This window comes from Prinia subflava, chromosome 3 (assembly GCF_021018805.1).
Source record: "Prinia subflava isolate CZ2003 ecotype Zambia chromosome 3, Cam_Psub_1.2, whole genome shotgun sequence".
NCBI classification, from domain to species: Eukaryota; Metazoa; Chordata; class Aves; order Passeriformes; family Cisticolidae; genus Prinia; species Prinia subflava.
In genome coordinates, this window is record NC_086249.1 from 102879783 (window position 1) to 102892505 (window position 12723).

General features: G+C 49.4%; 1 protein-coding gene across 2 annotated transcripts in view; it reads right to left on the reverse strand.

Moving 5' to 3' along the window:
- The window catches only part of PDE9A (phosphodiesterase 9A), a 53578-nt gene that overhangs the window by 23941 nt on the left and 16914 nt on the right, over window positions 1-12723 (reverse strand). The window contains exons 3-6 of one of the 2 annotated variants that reach the window (XM_063393122.1): window positions 12503-12580; window positions 11346-11389; window positions 4725-4779; window positions 3763-3833 (exon numbers count right to left, since the gene is read on the reverse strand). In XM_063393122.1, coding sequence (XP_063249192.1) covers window positions 3763-3833; window positions 4725-4779; window positions 11346-11389; window positions 12503-12580 — 248 coding nt within the window. Of the gene's footprint in view, window positions 1-3762; window positions 3834-4724; window positions 4780-6391; window positions 6704-11345; window positions 11390-12502; window positions 12581-12723 lie in introns of those variants that run through there. The other variant, XM_063393123.1, reaches the window with a different exon arrangement.

A 12723-nucleotide genomic window follows, 5' to 3' on the forward strand; every position in this document is an offset into this window, starting at 1 on the left:
AAAATCCTATATTTCCCTTCTGCCTGTAATTGTGAGAGCCACGAGGCAAAAAGTTTGATTGCCTTTTTATGCAGCAGGGCACTTTATTCCCCGTAGCCCCGAGAGCCACACGCAGCGAGAGTGTGAGAATAATTCTCCCTTTTCTTTCCCCCTCGTTGGACTGCCAGCGTGATCAAGGACACAGCACCATTTATTACCTCCACATCGCTCAATCACAGGCAATGATTTCACAGCTCATTTGTTTACTGAGCTCGTTGTTTGCGTGGATGAGCCGTGGCTCGGGGAGCTCAAGGGAACGTGCAATCGGGAAAATCAGCGTTCAGCAACTTGTTAGAAAATCAGTCTGGATCACACTTATCTGGAAGAGCAGCATGTAAGTGATAAAACCCTGCCTTGAAGGGCACAGCTCTGGAGATAAGCAGGGACCTCAGTTTTGTTTGCCTTTATGAAAGTAACAACAAAGATCACAGCTGGAAGTGGGAAAAGGGAAAGGGATGTGTACGAACCAAGCCCAGAACGCCACACATTAGGAGAGGAAAGGGAAAGGGGGTTGGTTTAGGTTTGTTTACAGAGATGCCCTCCTCTTAAAAATCCCATTTAGACATTTATATTTTTTTTGTCTGTCATTGTTACAGGCAATTTCTTTGGGTGTTCACAATGTGGTGATGCAGGCAAGCTGCTGTCCTCACATATCTTTGTTCTGGATACCACTCTGCACTTTCTTGGGTGCTTTGTTCAACAGTTGATGATCAGGACCTGCAGGCCCCTGTGCTGCTGTTCAGCTGGGGGAAATCCCTGGGCAGCCCATTTGCCAAGATGTCTAATTGCTGGCCAGAGCCTGTTTGAAGCAGTGGGAGCCAAGCAGAGTTGTCGGAGCGACAGAAAAGTGAGGCAGGCAACTGCAGGGAGGAGTTCTGGTGCAAAATGGCAACCCTGAGCTCTGTTTTGTGTTGCATCTTTTCATCCCAAATCTCTCCAGGGGAGCAGAGAATTCACACAATTATTTTCTTAAGGTAGATGTGAAGTGCTTACAAATTGCAAAGGGCTTTTTGCCAGCTTTCTTTTTCTTGTGTGGGCTGCTGAGCAGAGTAAGTCAAGCCACGGGACAAAGCATTCCCAGTGCTTGCTCTGCATGGACTCGTTTTCCAAGGGGAAGTGACAAGCTTTAGCTGGGATTTAAAAATCAGCTAAAAGATTTGGCTCCCTGAAAACGCAGCTCTGGTGTGGTCTGGAGGCAGGAATGGGAGGGAAGCTGAGAACATTTCATGTGAGGTGCAGATGTAGAGCTGTCACGAGCACTTATCCCCACACACACTTCTCCTCTGGGGAAGAAATCCTGGAGAGCACATGTGAATGTGGAGGAAAAGGGATCTCTGAAGGAGGCAGGAGAAAAGGCAAAATAAAAGCACAATTCTTTCCACATTTGGCTTGCAAATGATAAATGGCCATGTCATGTGCACTGATTAAGGGCCCATTACATTATTCTGCAGCAAGAAATACCTTCTGAAAAGAGCCTGTGCTGTCTAAAGAAATCCTTGGGCTGAATCCAGCAGTGAAACTTGGCTATTGGAGCAGCCTCTGGGAGCCCAGCTCAGGCAGGGAGGTTGGACACTCCCTCTCCCACGGTTTTGCTCCTTAAACATCATTTCAGAGAATTATTTCAGAATGCTGCAGATTGGGTTTGTTGCAAACTCTGGAAGTCTGATTTCCAGCAGATGGCTGCAGATGCAGAGAGGCAGCCCAGGGAGCCCCTTCCCACAGATTGCTCCTGCTGGTTCCATCAGCAGTGGGACCCTCTCAGGGAGAGAATCCTCCTTTGGGGAGCAGGGAATGCAGTGCACCTGCATGGCACAGCAGCTCTGGGCAGGCTGCCTTCCCTAAACCAGCAATAAAGTGCTGGGGTGGGCAGGGGCTCAGGTTTTTTCCTGCCAGGAGTGGCATGAATGCCTCCCTCCTGTGCCAGAGTGAGTGCCAGGGGTTCACCAGAGGCAACAGCAGCCAAAAGCAGCCCCTAGCTGGCTGGAGAGTTGCTTGCTTGTGCTGCCAAGGGGATACAAAGACCCACAGCTTACCTCATTTGCTCCAGTCCATGGCATTTAGCCCTGAGGAGTGGAGCTGGTCAGAAGTTTCACTGAAAATGCGAAGTGACTGAGCTTATTTTCATTTTCTCTTTTTTTTTTTTTCTTTTTTTTTTTTTTTTTTTTTTGGTCAAAAAATAAACCAGCAGGGCCTTGGGAGAAGCAGCAGCCAAACAGACAGGAAGGAATTCACACCTGGGTTCCTTTCTGGGGGTAGGCAGGCTGCAGGTTGCCCCCTCCATGCACATCCCTCAGCACCAGCAGCCTGAGGCTGGGGTGGCCACAGGGAGAGCTTTCCCTGCAGCTGCTCTTCAAATAAAGACATTTCTTCCTCTCCCTGCTGACACAGGGATCAGTCTCCCCAGGCAGCTGCAGGGTCAAGGTAGCTTCTGGCCAGGGGAAGTTGCAGGAAAACAACTTATTTTGTTTTCCCAGCCAGCCCTAGTGGGAAAGTTCTTTCTGCAGCTGCAGTGCTGGGAAAGGCTTTCCCTGCTCCTGACCAGAGCTGAGCACCCTCAAGGATGTGGCCCTTGGAGTCACAGCACCTTGTTCATACCCCCTCCCTGCCCCTCTGGGACCTGTGTTCTGTGTAATGTACTGAAACAACTCAGAAGCTGCACAAGGGGAAACAAAACAACCCCAAAACCAGAAAAGGAACCCACTGATTGGGTGAATTTAATTTGGCTGTTGCACTGTAACAACGTGATCGTGTTACTGTGCAAGGAAGGGCTGACGGAGCTGGGGTTGTTTAGCCTGGAGAAAGGGAGACTCAGGGGTGACCCTATCCCTCTCTACAACCTCCTGAAAGGTGGCTGTGGTCAGGTGGGGTTTTTCTTTTCTCCAGGCAGCAGCTGACAGAACAAGAGGACACAGCATTAAAGAAATCAGGAATATTAGGTTTGATATTAGGAGAAAGATTTTCATGGAAAGAATAATAAAGTACTGGAATGGCCTGCCCGGGGAGGTGATGGAGTCCCCATCCCTGAATGTGTTTAAAGACTGGATGTGACACTCAGTGCCGTGGTTTAGTTGAGGTGTTAGGGCTGGGTTGGACTCTATGAACATGAAGGTCTCTTCCAACCCAGTGATCCTGTGATTCTGTGATTGTGTGATTTTGTGATTCTGTGATTGTGTGATTTTGTGTGATTCTGTGATTCTGGAGGGATTGCACTGACAGCAGGAGGAGGGTGTTACCCCTGGAATTACAGACCAAACTCCCCAGTGAGGGTGGGATGAGATTCCCCAGTGTTAGAGGATCAGGGAGTGCAGAGGGATGGGGGGGTTAACTGCTGGGTGCAGGGGGTGACAAACACCTGGGGGACACGGGGGACATGGGAGGGCTGGCCAGGGGCTGGGGGTGGAGAAAGGGAGGTGGGTGGTGGAGAGCTTCTGCCACAGGGGCATGGGAACAGCAGGACCTGGTCCCAGGCCCCAAAGCTCAGCTTTGGTGGCCTCGAAGGGAGGACAGGAGGAGATCTGGATGCTGGCAGCACCAGCCCACCCTGGTGGCCATTGCCACCACAGGCTCCCACCATCCCCACACCTCACCACAGGCTGGCCTTTGGGGCTCAAAGTTGGCCAAATTACAAGGAATTATAGAAAGTGGAGGGGCTGTGAGGGGCAGGACAGGTCAGAGGTCACAAGGCACCCGTTCCCACCGTGACAGGAATAAAGGGACACTCACATTCAACCTTTTTCTCCAGCATTGCCAAGTGATTAGCTACTTCCGTTTTCAGCTCATTGATTTTAAAAACCCTGGAAAGAAAACCCTCATGTATTAATGTTATACATTTAAAGCTCTACCTGCCCTAGGTGCTAAGAGTTTCTGCTAGAAATGTCCAGATTTGTGTCCCTATGGCTTGATCTGCCCAGCCACGTTTGTCATAAGGAAAAGCAAATTTCCCATGGAAATGCTAACATTGGGGCAGAAAACACACCTGGGTTTAATTTTCATAAAAATTAACAAGTGATTTTTTTTTAATGGCCCTGGGAGTGTACTGTGGCTCTGCAACACTTCATCTCCCCCTCTCTCAGCAGTGACTTGCTACTGTACCCCCCCAAGGGAAGCAAAGTTAAACTGATAATTGTTAAATTGATAATTCATTATAAATAAATTATAATTATTATAAATTATTATAAATAAATTGATAATTCATGCTGGTCCAAGAGCAGCGTCTTGGTGTCTGCACACTCTGAAACCTCCTCCCCTCCTGTCAGGTTACTCTGGTGATTTGCTGGGCTGTGGTGGGACTGATCTGCCTTATTGAAACCAGCTGGGATTAAATAAGCAGCTACACAGATGTTGAGAAATCCTCTCGGAGGAGAGACATTTTTGGGTGATAAAGGGGAAGATGAAACAAATCTGATGATCTGACTGTTCAAAGAAGCATTTCTTTTGCTTCCTAAGAGGGAAGGAGCATTTACTACTTGATCTCCTTTTTAGATCAAAGATAATCACTAAAATCGCTTTTGGTTTAAGCTACTGTATTGCTGTCAGCAAGAAATAACGTGTCCCAGACCTAAATTTGGCAGACAGAGTGGGATTTGAAAGATCTCTTTAATGCCTCTCTGCCTCCTGTGAAAATTTCACTTCGGGCTGATAAAAGAAATAGCATTCTAAATTAATAATGCTCTGCAGTTTCTTACCTCGAGAACTGCTCAGCAATCTGTCCCAATAAATTCTGGAACAATTCTTCTTTCTCTGAAAAAAAAAAAAATAGAAGGGAGTCATGATAGAAAAAAAAGAAAGGAAAGGAGACACCCTCAACCCTTCTGCAAAGTGGTGTCCCCAGGCTTCCAGTTCTGGTGAGGCCAAAAAATTCTTTTGGTCCTTTGAAGAGTGACAGGGTTTGGGAATGACTCCTTGCCTTACCTGCCTTCCTCTTCCTGCAGATTACAGTCAGGGTTCCTCAGAAGTTTTATTTTTGGGAGGCTGGGTCTCTGAGAGCTGCCTTGTTTAAAGGCAGCACTTGCTGGAGAGGAGACCCCTCTCACAGATTTTGGGACACCCAGAATCACAAGTGGCTTTGGAAAGTTCCTGCTCACAGTCAGTGTCCCTACACCACCAGCACGCTGTGACAGAGCACCCATGAACAGCACCACAGCTCACAGCACATTTTGTGTTTATTTTGAACACAAAATAAAACCCAGCTTGCCCTTCAGTTTTACCCTGGGCACCAGTTTTTCTGGTGCAAACGCCTAAGGACTGTGCTGCCTTGCACAAACCCCAGGCAAACATGAGATGACGAAACGCTGTCCCTGCAGAACGAGGTCTGCCCTTCCTGGTTTGACACAGCAGGATGGACACAGTGGGGCACAAGTTTCCCAGCCCCTTTTCTCTTGAGAACACAGCTTGGATGGAGCTGCCACAGGGATCCCATTGTTCCCTGAGTTCCTGCAGCAGTGGCCACACTGGGAACTCTCGTGGCAGCGGCTCCTCAGCTCCGGCTCTCAGGAAAGTCAGCCTGGATGAAGCCCCAGCCTCTTCCCAAGGAAATCACAGGATTGCAATCACCAGCACAGGGAAAAGCAAACCACCCCTCAAAACAGGACCCTGGATTTCAAGGGACAGCACACTTTGGGAAGGAGTAAGGATGGTGGCAATGTTTTCCCATCTTTCAGCGTGTCCACACAGAAAGGGGAAGCACGAATCACCTTTACTGAGCGCTGAGATGCTGTTTTGGGATTGTTCCCTCTTTCCCTCACCAGCTAATGCAAACTGCCCCAAAGTGCTGCAGCGATTCCTGCACTGGGGATATGCTCAAGGAAAGGAAACATTGAGTGCCCTCATAAACACACTGCAGATTACAGAACACCTATTTATACCCCCCACACAAACACCCCGATGGCATTCCTGCAGATACTTCTTGTCCTTCCCCGAGGGAACACGATGTCCCCCGAGTGCAATCACCCAGGCAGAGCACATCAGACAGAAATACAGCCCAGCATTTACCATTTATTTCTAAATAATAGCTCTTGTACCTGTGGAAAGGATTTGCAATTCCTCGGGTATTAGAGACGTCAGCAATACTTGTCAAGAGCATTCACATCGCTGGTCAAAACAATTTGGCTGTTACCCCCTGTGTCTCAAAACTGGAGCAAGCATTATGTGCTCTGAAAGTCTCAGATCTAATTCTCTCTTTTTTTCTTTTTTTTCCCTTTTTTTCCACCCCCAACTCCCAGCGGAGTGGCTAGCAGAGAAAACAGAGAGATTGGTTCTTCTCACTGAGACCCATTTTCCAGTTTTCTCACCAAACCCGAGCGCTGAAACAAAGCAAAGGCTGCGTCCTATTTAAGAGAGGAGGAAAACTTACCGTGAGCAGCCCCTGGGGTGGCACTGAGTCCGACAGTGACAATAAGCAGAGAAAGCAGAGAAAGCCGTGTCCTCTGCCTTGAATGCTGCTCAGCCCTCTGACAGTGGCTGGAGCGTGCCAGAGACTGACAAGTTCCCTATAAACACTGTTCCAGTAAAAAAAAAAAAACCAAACCCAACAATCTTACTTTCACTCCCTCCCCCTGTCAAAACTCACTCGGAGTACTAGGAAATTCTCATCCAGGGAACAGTCAGCTGCAATCTGATGTTTATGGATGTAATAAAAGACTTTCAAAATGAAGATGTATGTTTTTATAACCCTAGGGTGCAGTAAAGATATATGACTAAGAGTGGCAGCTCGCCTCATCTTAAAGAGACAAAGATCCATTTCTCTGCCCTGTTTCTTTCCTAGGGGAAGACCTCTGGTAACCCCTGTTTCTGAAGAAAATGAGACATTGCTCTGACATAATTTAGTCTTGCTTGTCCCCTCCTTTGTAGAATAGGAGGGTTCAGTGTCCTTTTGCTCTCTTCATTACCCTCTGCCTTCTTTTTTTTTATACCTCTGGGCAGGGCTGAAGCCCCGGGTGCACGCAGACACCTTTTTTCCCTCGGATTGCTTCATTTGTTTTGCTGTGATTCCCTGTCTGCAAAGGAAATCCTGCTGCAGGCAGCACTGGCAGCAGCTCTGGGCACTTTGCTTTTGCAGCACCCCCCAAAAACCCCTTTTTCTCTCCTTACCTTCCACCGCGAATGTGCAGCGTTTACAAATGCAGGTGGTTCAGCAAGTCAGGTTTTTGCACAACACTCTGGGTGTTTTAGAGCTGACAAATGACAATTAGAAACACCCCCCAGCTCCAGAAGATGCTGCAATGGTTAATGCTGGGCAGGGAACAGGCCAGCTCAGGCTTCCCCAGGCTCCCCATGGCTCACTGCCCTGTTCGCTGCGGGCACAGGCGCTGCTGCTCTTTGCCCTCTGGCCTCTGCCAAGCCCAGCAGGGAGCTTGGCCAGGGCACCGTGGAGGAAGGAGCCCTTCTGCCTCGTCTCCAGCAGGTTCTGGAAGGAAGCAGGTGCGGGGGAATATGGCAGCAGCTCTTTTCCCACTGTGGCCGGGTGGGAGGCTGGCAGGGAGAGCACACCTTCCCTGCCAGGCTGGCACCAGGGGCACGCTGAGCAGCTCAGGCGACCCTGCACTGGCACAGATGGGTTTATTACCCACTGGCAGGCACCCTCTGCCTTGTACCACCCTGCTCAGCAGTGCCTCTTCCTCCACCTTCTGACCCTCTGGGATCACAGCCAGGGAGCCACCTCCGTCCTCCCACTCTCCCTGGCTCCCTTTGCCACCCTGACAGCCCCAACAGGCTGTGGGCAGGGAGCCCGTGGGGTTGGGGGGCTGGCTTGGCTTCCCCCTGGCTTTTCTGCTTTGGGCATCTCCCTTTCCATGCCAGCATCAGGCTGGTGAATTCCTGCCCTGTTTCTCACCAATGCTTCTGCCTCTGGCTCAGCCTTCTGTCTGCATTTCTGCGGTTTGCTTGTATGCAGGCAGTCAGAGTAATTAAAAAAAAAAACCCACAAGCAGCCAGGTGGACAAAAGCCTCGGGAAGGGGCGAATTTCAAGCCCAAACCCACGCCCATGAATCTACCATACTGAGCCTCAGATTCATGTATTTCAGAGCTCAGGTTAATTTGGGCTGTTGCATGCAAGTTCCCCAGCAGGTGAGCATCCCGAGGTGTCTGGGCACATCCCCATGCATGCACCGTGTGGGAGGCACCTGAGCAGCAGCAGGTGGGAGGAGGATTCTTCTCTCCCAGTCTCTGCCTCCTCAGTCTCGCCTGAGCTGCATGAGCAAGACTCTGAGAGGAGAGAGATGCCAGAAAAAGAAGATTTAGACACTTCTGTCGTTCTACCAACACCAAACCACACAAGATCTCGGGCACTGAATCATCCAGGGGGAAAAGCATCCCTGCAGATCTCTGGTGCAGGCACTGCTGGGCTTTGCTGCCCTGACTTTGGAGCAGTGGGGAAGTCCCTGTGAGTGTTTTCCTGTCCTTTCAGGACCATGCTGGGTCAGGCTCACTTGACCTCCACAACAGCTCCTGTCTCTGCACTACCAGAAAGGCAACAGGCTTCAATTTTATCCCTCAAGAGGGTGCTGCTAATAGGCTTTGTTCAGCTAATTGTCACCTCCATCAAGTCTATAAGTGCCTGAGCACTACTAATTAGAGCAACAACAGAGCCATCAATTTGTGAGTTTTGAGCCAGTTTCACCAGGAGGACACGGACCAGAGCTCTTCTGCTGCTGGGAGGGAGAGGATGCTCACTCTGTGGGACTGCAAATTTAAAAACCACAGAGAAAAGGGTTTGCCACAGGGGTTTTGATGCTTTGCTTGGATAGCCACGTGTCTTCTGGTCCAGGGCCATAGGAGGAGGGACAGGGTGTGATCCAGCAGCTTCACAGGCTCAGAGCCAGCCAGCTCAGGCCTCCCCTAACCCTGACCCTGACCCTCACCCTGACCCTCACCCTAATCCTAACACTTGCAGACAGCTGACCCCAACACATCGATTGCTGCTGCATCCAACACTCTCTGGAATAATAATTCCTTTATTTCCCACCCTCTCCTGTGACTATGACCAGGAAATGAAGAACTGTTTCTTAGCAGGACTCCAGTGGATATCTCCTCTGCTGGATAGATGCCACTGCTTGTATTTTTCCTCCCCAAGGATTGTATTTCCCAGTCCCCCCTTTTACAGCCTCTGTTCCCTGTGTCATTCTTCTGCAGCTGCCTGGGAGGCTGCTGAAGAGAGGTGCAGTACCTCCCACACTGTGAAAATTGGGGTGACCCCCTTTTTGGCACATGTTTGGATGAGTTGCTTTGGGAAGCAGAGTCATGCAGGCAGAGTTGTCTGAGAAGTGAAGAATAGAACAGAGCTGTTCTTTTTTTTTCTTTTAATGAAGAGGAACATTTTACCACTCTGTTTATTCTTCCTACTGTCAGCAAAATGTCAGGAATGCTTAAGATTAATGACAAGCCATGTGAAAGAGAAAAAGATACCAAGGAACATTAGTTCCATCACACTCAGCTCAACTTTCTTCCTCTTTCCATAGCAGACTCTGTCTTATGTTTTGACAATCTATGGCCAGAATTTTTCTTGCCCTTTTCAGCTCAGATCTTTGGAAATCCTGGTTTTATGAAATGCAGGGAGTGAAGAGAGATGTTGCTGACACAGTGAGCTGTGCTCTGCACAAAGCAGAGCCATGTGCTGTCAGCTGGGGATGAAAAATGAGGGCCTTGGGAGAGTGTGAAAAGTCATCCGTGGTCCTATAAAAATATACTGTTAGCTCCATGTTAGGGGAATAATAAAAAAAAACATTCAAAAAGGAGTGTATTTTCTAGAAAGCCCCTTTTCTATCAGCTTCCCAGCTGGTATAACTCAGTGGCATTCCCTGGAGGAGTCATGCTGGCCCCATTTCTCTGTCATGGGGCAGTTGGAGGCTGGTTACTCACACAGCTGAGACACAGAGCCTCGTGCTCCACCCCACCTTTCCTCATGTGACAGTGCAAAGAGTGTATTCCCAGAGCAGGAGTGATGCTGCTGCAGCAGGGTTTGTCACAACAAGGAAATAGTTTGGCAGACAGCTTCTTCCCCTTCACAGTCATGTGTGCCTTGGCTGTGACCACCTCCTTCTGGCAATCACTGACATGGGACCTGTTTATGGCTTGTTACAGATCTTGCTGTGGGGAGGTTCATCCCTGTTCCCTACCCTCTGTGTTCTCTTTGCTCTCTGTTCACCTTTGCTCCCTGCATGCACAGTCTCCCTGCTGTTGCCTCTCTGTCTTCCCCACATCCTCCTTTCCAGATGTTTCTGCCAACGCAGATGCCTCAGAGAGCAGCCTCAGTTCCCTGTGCCTCCCCTTCTAGAGGAAGGCAGTGCTGTCAGACACTCTGTTTTCATCCACAACTCGGGACCCTAGGCCAGAAGATGAGGTGGGACCACCAAAACATCATCTCTCCTATCCCAACAAAGATATATTCATATCACCCATTCCTGCACACCACTTTTCCCAGCCCCAGGCTTTCTGTCTCACTCCTGTCCTGCCTGTGCACTCTGTTTGCAGGACAATCACAACCTCTTGCCCTTTGTCTCTCCTGTCTTCCCCTTTGACTGCCCCAAGGAGTGTCCCCACTGATGTCTCCTCTGCTGCCAGCCTCTCCCTGTGGCTGCCCTGCTGTGAGTGGCAGGAGAGGCTGGAGAGGAACCCCGAGCCAGCTGCTCACAGGAATTGCCCCAAGGCAAAGTTCTGCTCCAGTGTCTGAGATCCACCAGCCTGAGCAGGAGCAGGAGACTGAACAGGCAAAGGGAAGTGGGAGGAGAGGAGTGGCACCTCAGCCCTGCCTGTGGCCAGGGAATGTGCTCCAGATGTGTTCTGTCACCCAGGCCCTCTTTAATCCTGTCAGGTGAGTTTAAATATTTATCACACTTAGAGCTACCATGCCCACAACAGAAGTTATGTTCTCTCCTCAGCCATTTGGAAATAACACGAGGTTTAAATGTTGTGCTCAGCTTTCCAGCAGAGCTGTGCTGAAGAATGGGCAGGTTTAACAAAACACTGCAGGGCAGCCTTTCATTTGTCTTGCCACAGGGGTAGAAAAACCCCCACTTGCTCCATGCAAGGCTTTCCCCAGGGCATCAGGAGTGCTGAGCAGGCACTGGGACACTCCCCTGGACTCAGCCATTCACCTGACCCTCAAATCCATTGAAATTCATGCACATTTTTAAAGATTTCCTACAGAACACCGTGATCAAACACTTCTTATTCTGCTGCAGCCACAACCATGACACCGACGTCTTCGTGGTTTTGCATCACAGCCACATCATTTCCACATGCAGATGTTTGCAAATTCAGCTTTAGTGAACTCAGCTTTATTAGATTCAGTTCAAAAGGGTCATTTTACCTGAGAGCTGCTCAGTCACAACTGGGATCACTTTGTATGGAGACCTGGAAGAGTCAGAGAGGGTTGGTGTAAGCAACGCTCCAAAATGCAGTTTGTATTTCACATCTGTACTCCCTGAGAAATAGGAAGAAATATCTGAATGTATTCTAAGCTCTCCTAAAACCTGTGAGTTTGAATAAGCAATGGGCACTTTGTTCTGAACACACAACCCTGTGACTGACTGGAAACAGAATCCCAGAGCCATAGAATGGTTTGGGTTGGAAAGGACCTTAAAAATCAACCACTTCAGATCCCTTGCCATGGGTAGGGAGAGCTTCCACCATCCCAGGTTTCTCAGAGTCCCATCCAACCTGGCCCTGAACACTTCCAGGGATCCAGGGCAGCCACAACCTCTTTTTGCTCTGTGTTCACACATTGTTCTGTCCCGGAGCTCCCTCCCAGCTGTTGGGGCTCCACCACACTGTATCAGTAAGAGCAATGGCAGTGATCAGTCATAGTGAAATGTGGGCCAAAGCCAGTGATGAAGAGACCTAAACTCATCACAAGCTTTGAGTTTGCTTTTCAAGTAAGCTGCTGGTTGTGCTCTAGCAGAGCAATCAGGAGTGGGGGAACAATAGAGCTTAGGCAGCAAACAGGGAGGGATGGGAACAGATGTTCCACACTAAACACCTAAAAGCAGTATTTATTTTTTTCCTCAGACAATTACTCCTGCTTCAACAAGTAAAACTCTTCCAAACCAGCACTCGTGTCACAGGCCAGCACGCATTTCTTACTGCCATCCCCTCCCTCTGGGGAGCTGCTCACCTCCCACTGCACACCAAAGGCTTCTGGATGGATTTGGGATGGATTTGGGATGGATTTGGGATGGATTTGGGATGGATTTGGGATGGATTTGGGATGGATTTGGGATGGATTTGGGATGGATGGATGGGTGGATGGATGGATGGATGGATGGATGGATGATGGATGGACAGATGGATGGATGGATGGATGGATGGATGGATGGATGGATGGATGGATGGATGGATGGATGGATGGATGATGGATGGAGGGATGGATGGCTGATGGATGGATGGTGGAATGGATTATGGATGGCAATCCCTCCCTTGCCCTTGGCCCTGAGCCTGTTTGGGGGAGCAGGAGGCAGCAGGGCTCACCTCTCTGTGTTCACAGGCATCGTGGGATCGATGGACACCATGCAGTTGTCTGCTGTCAAAAGGGAGATGGTCGTGTTCCTGAAAAGCAAGTTCCAGAGAGGATTATCTGACCTAGAAATGCCAGCTGGAATTCTGTGCTGCTGCAGAGCCATCTTCTCTCCTGCAGATGACTCTTTTCTCCTTGCTCCTGGCCTGGCACCTCTGTTACCTCAGAGCAGAAA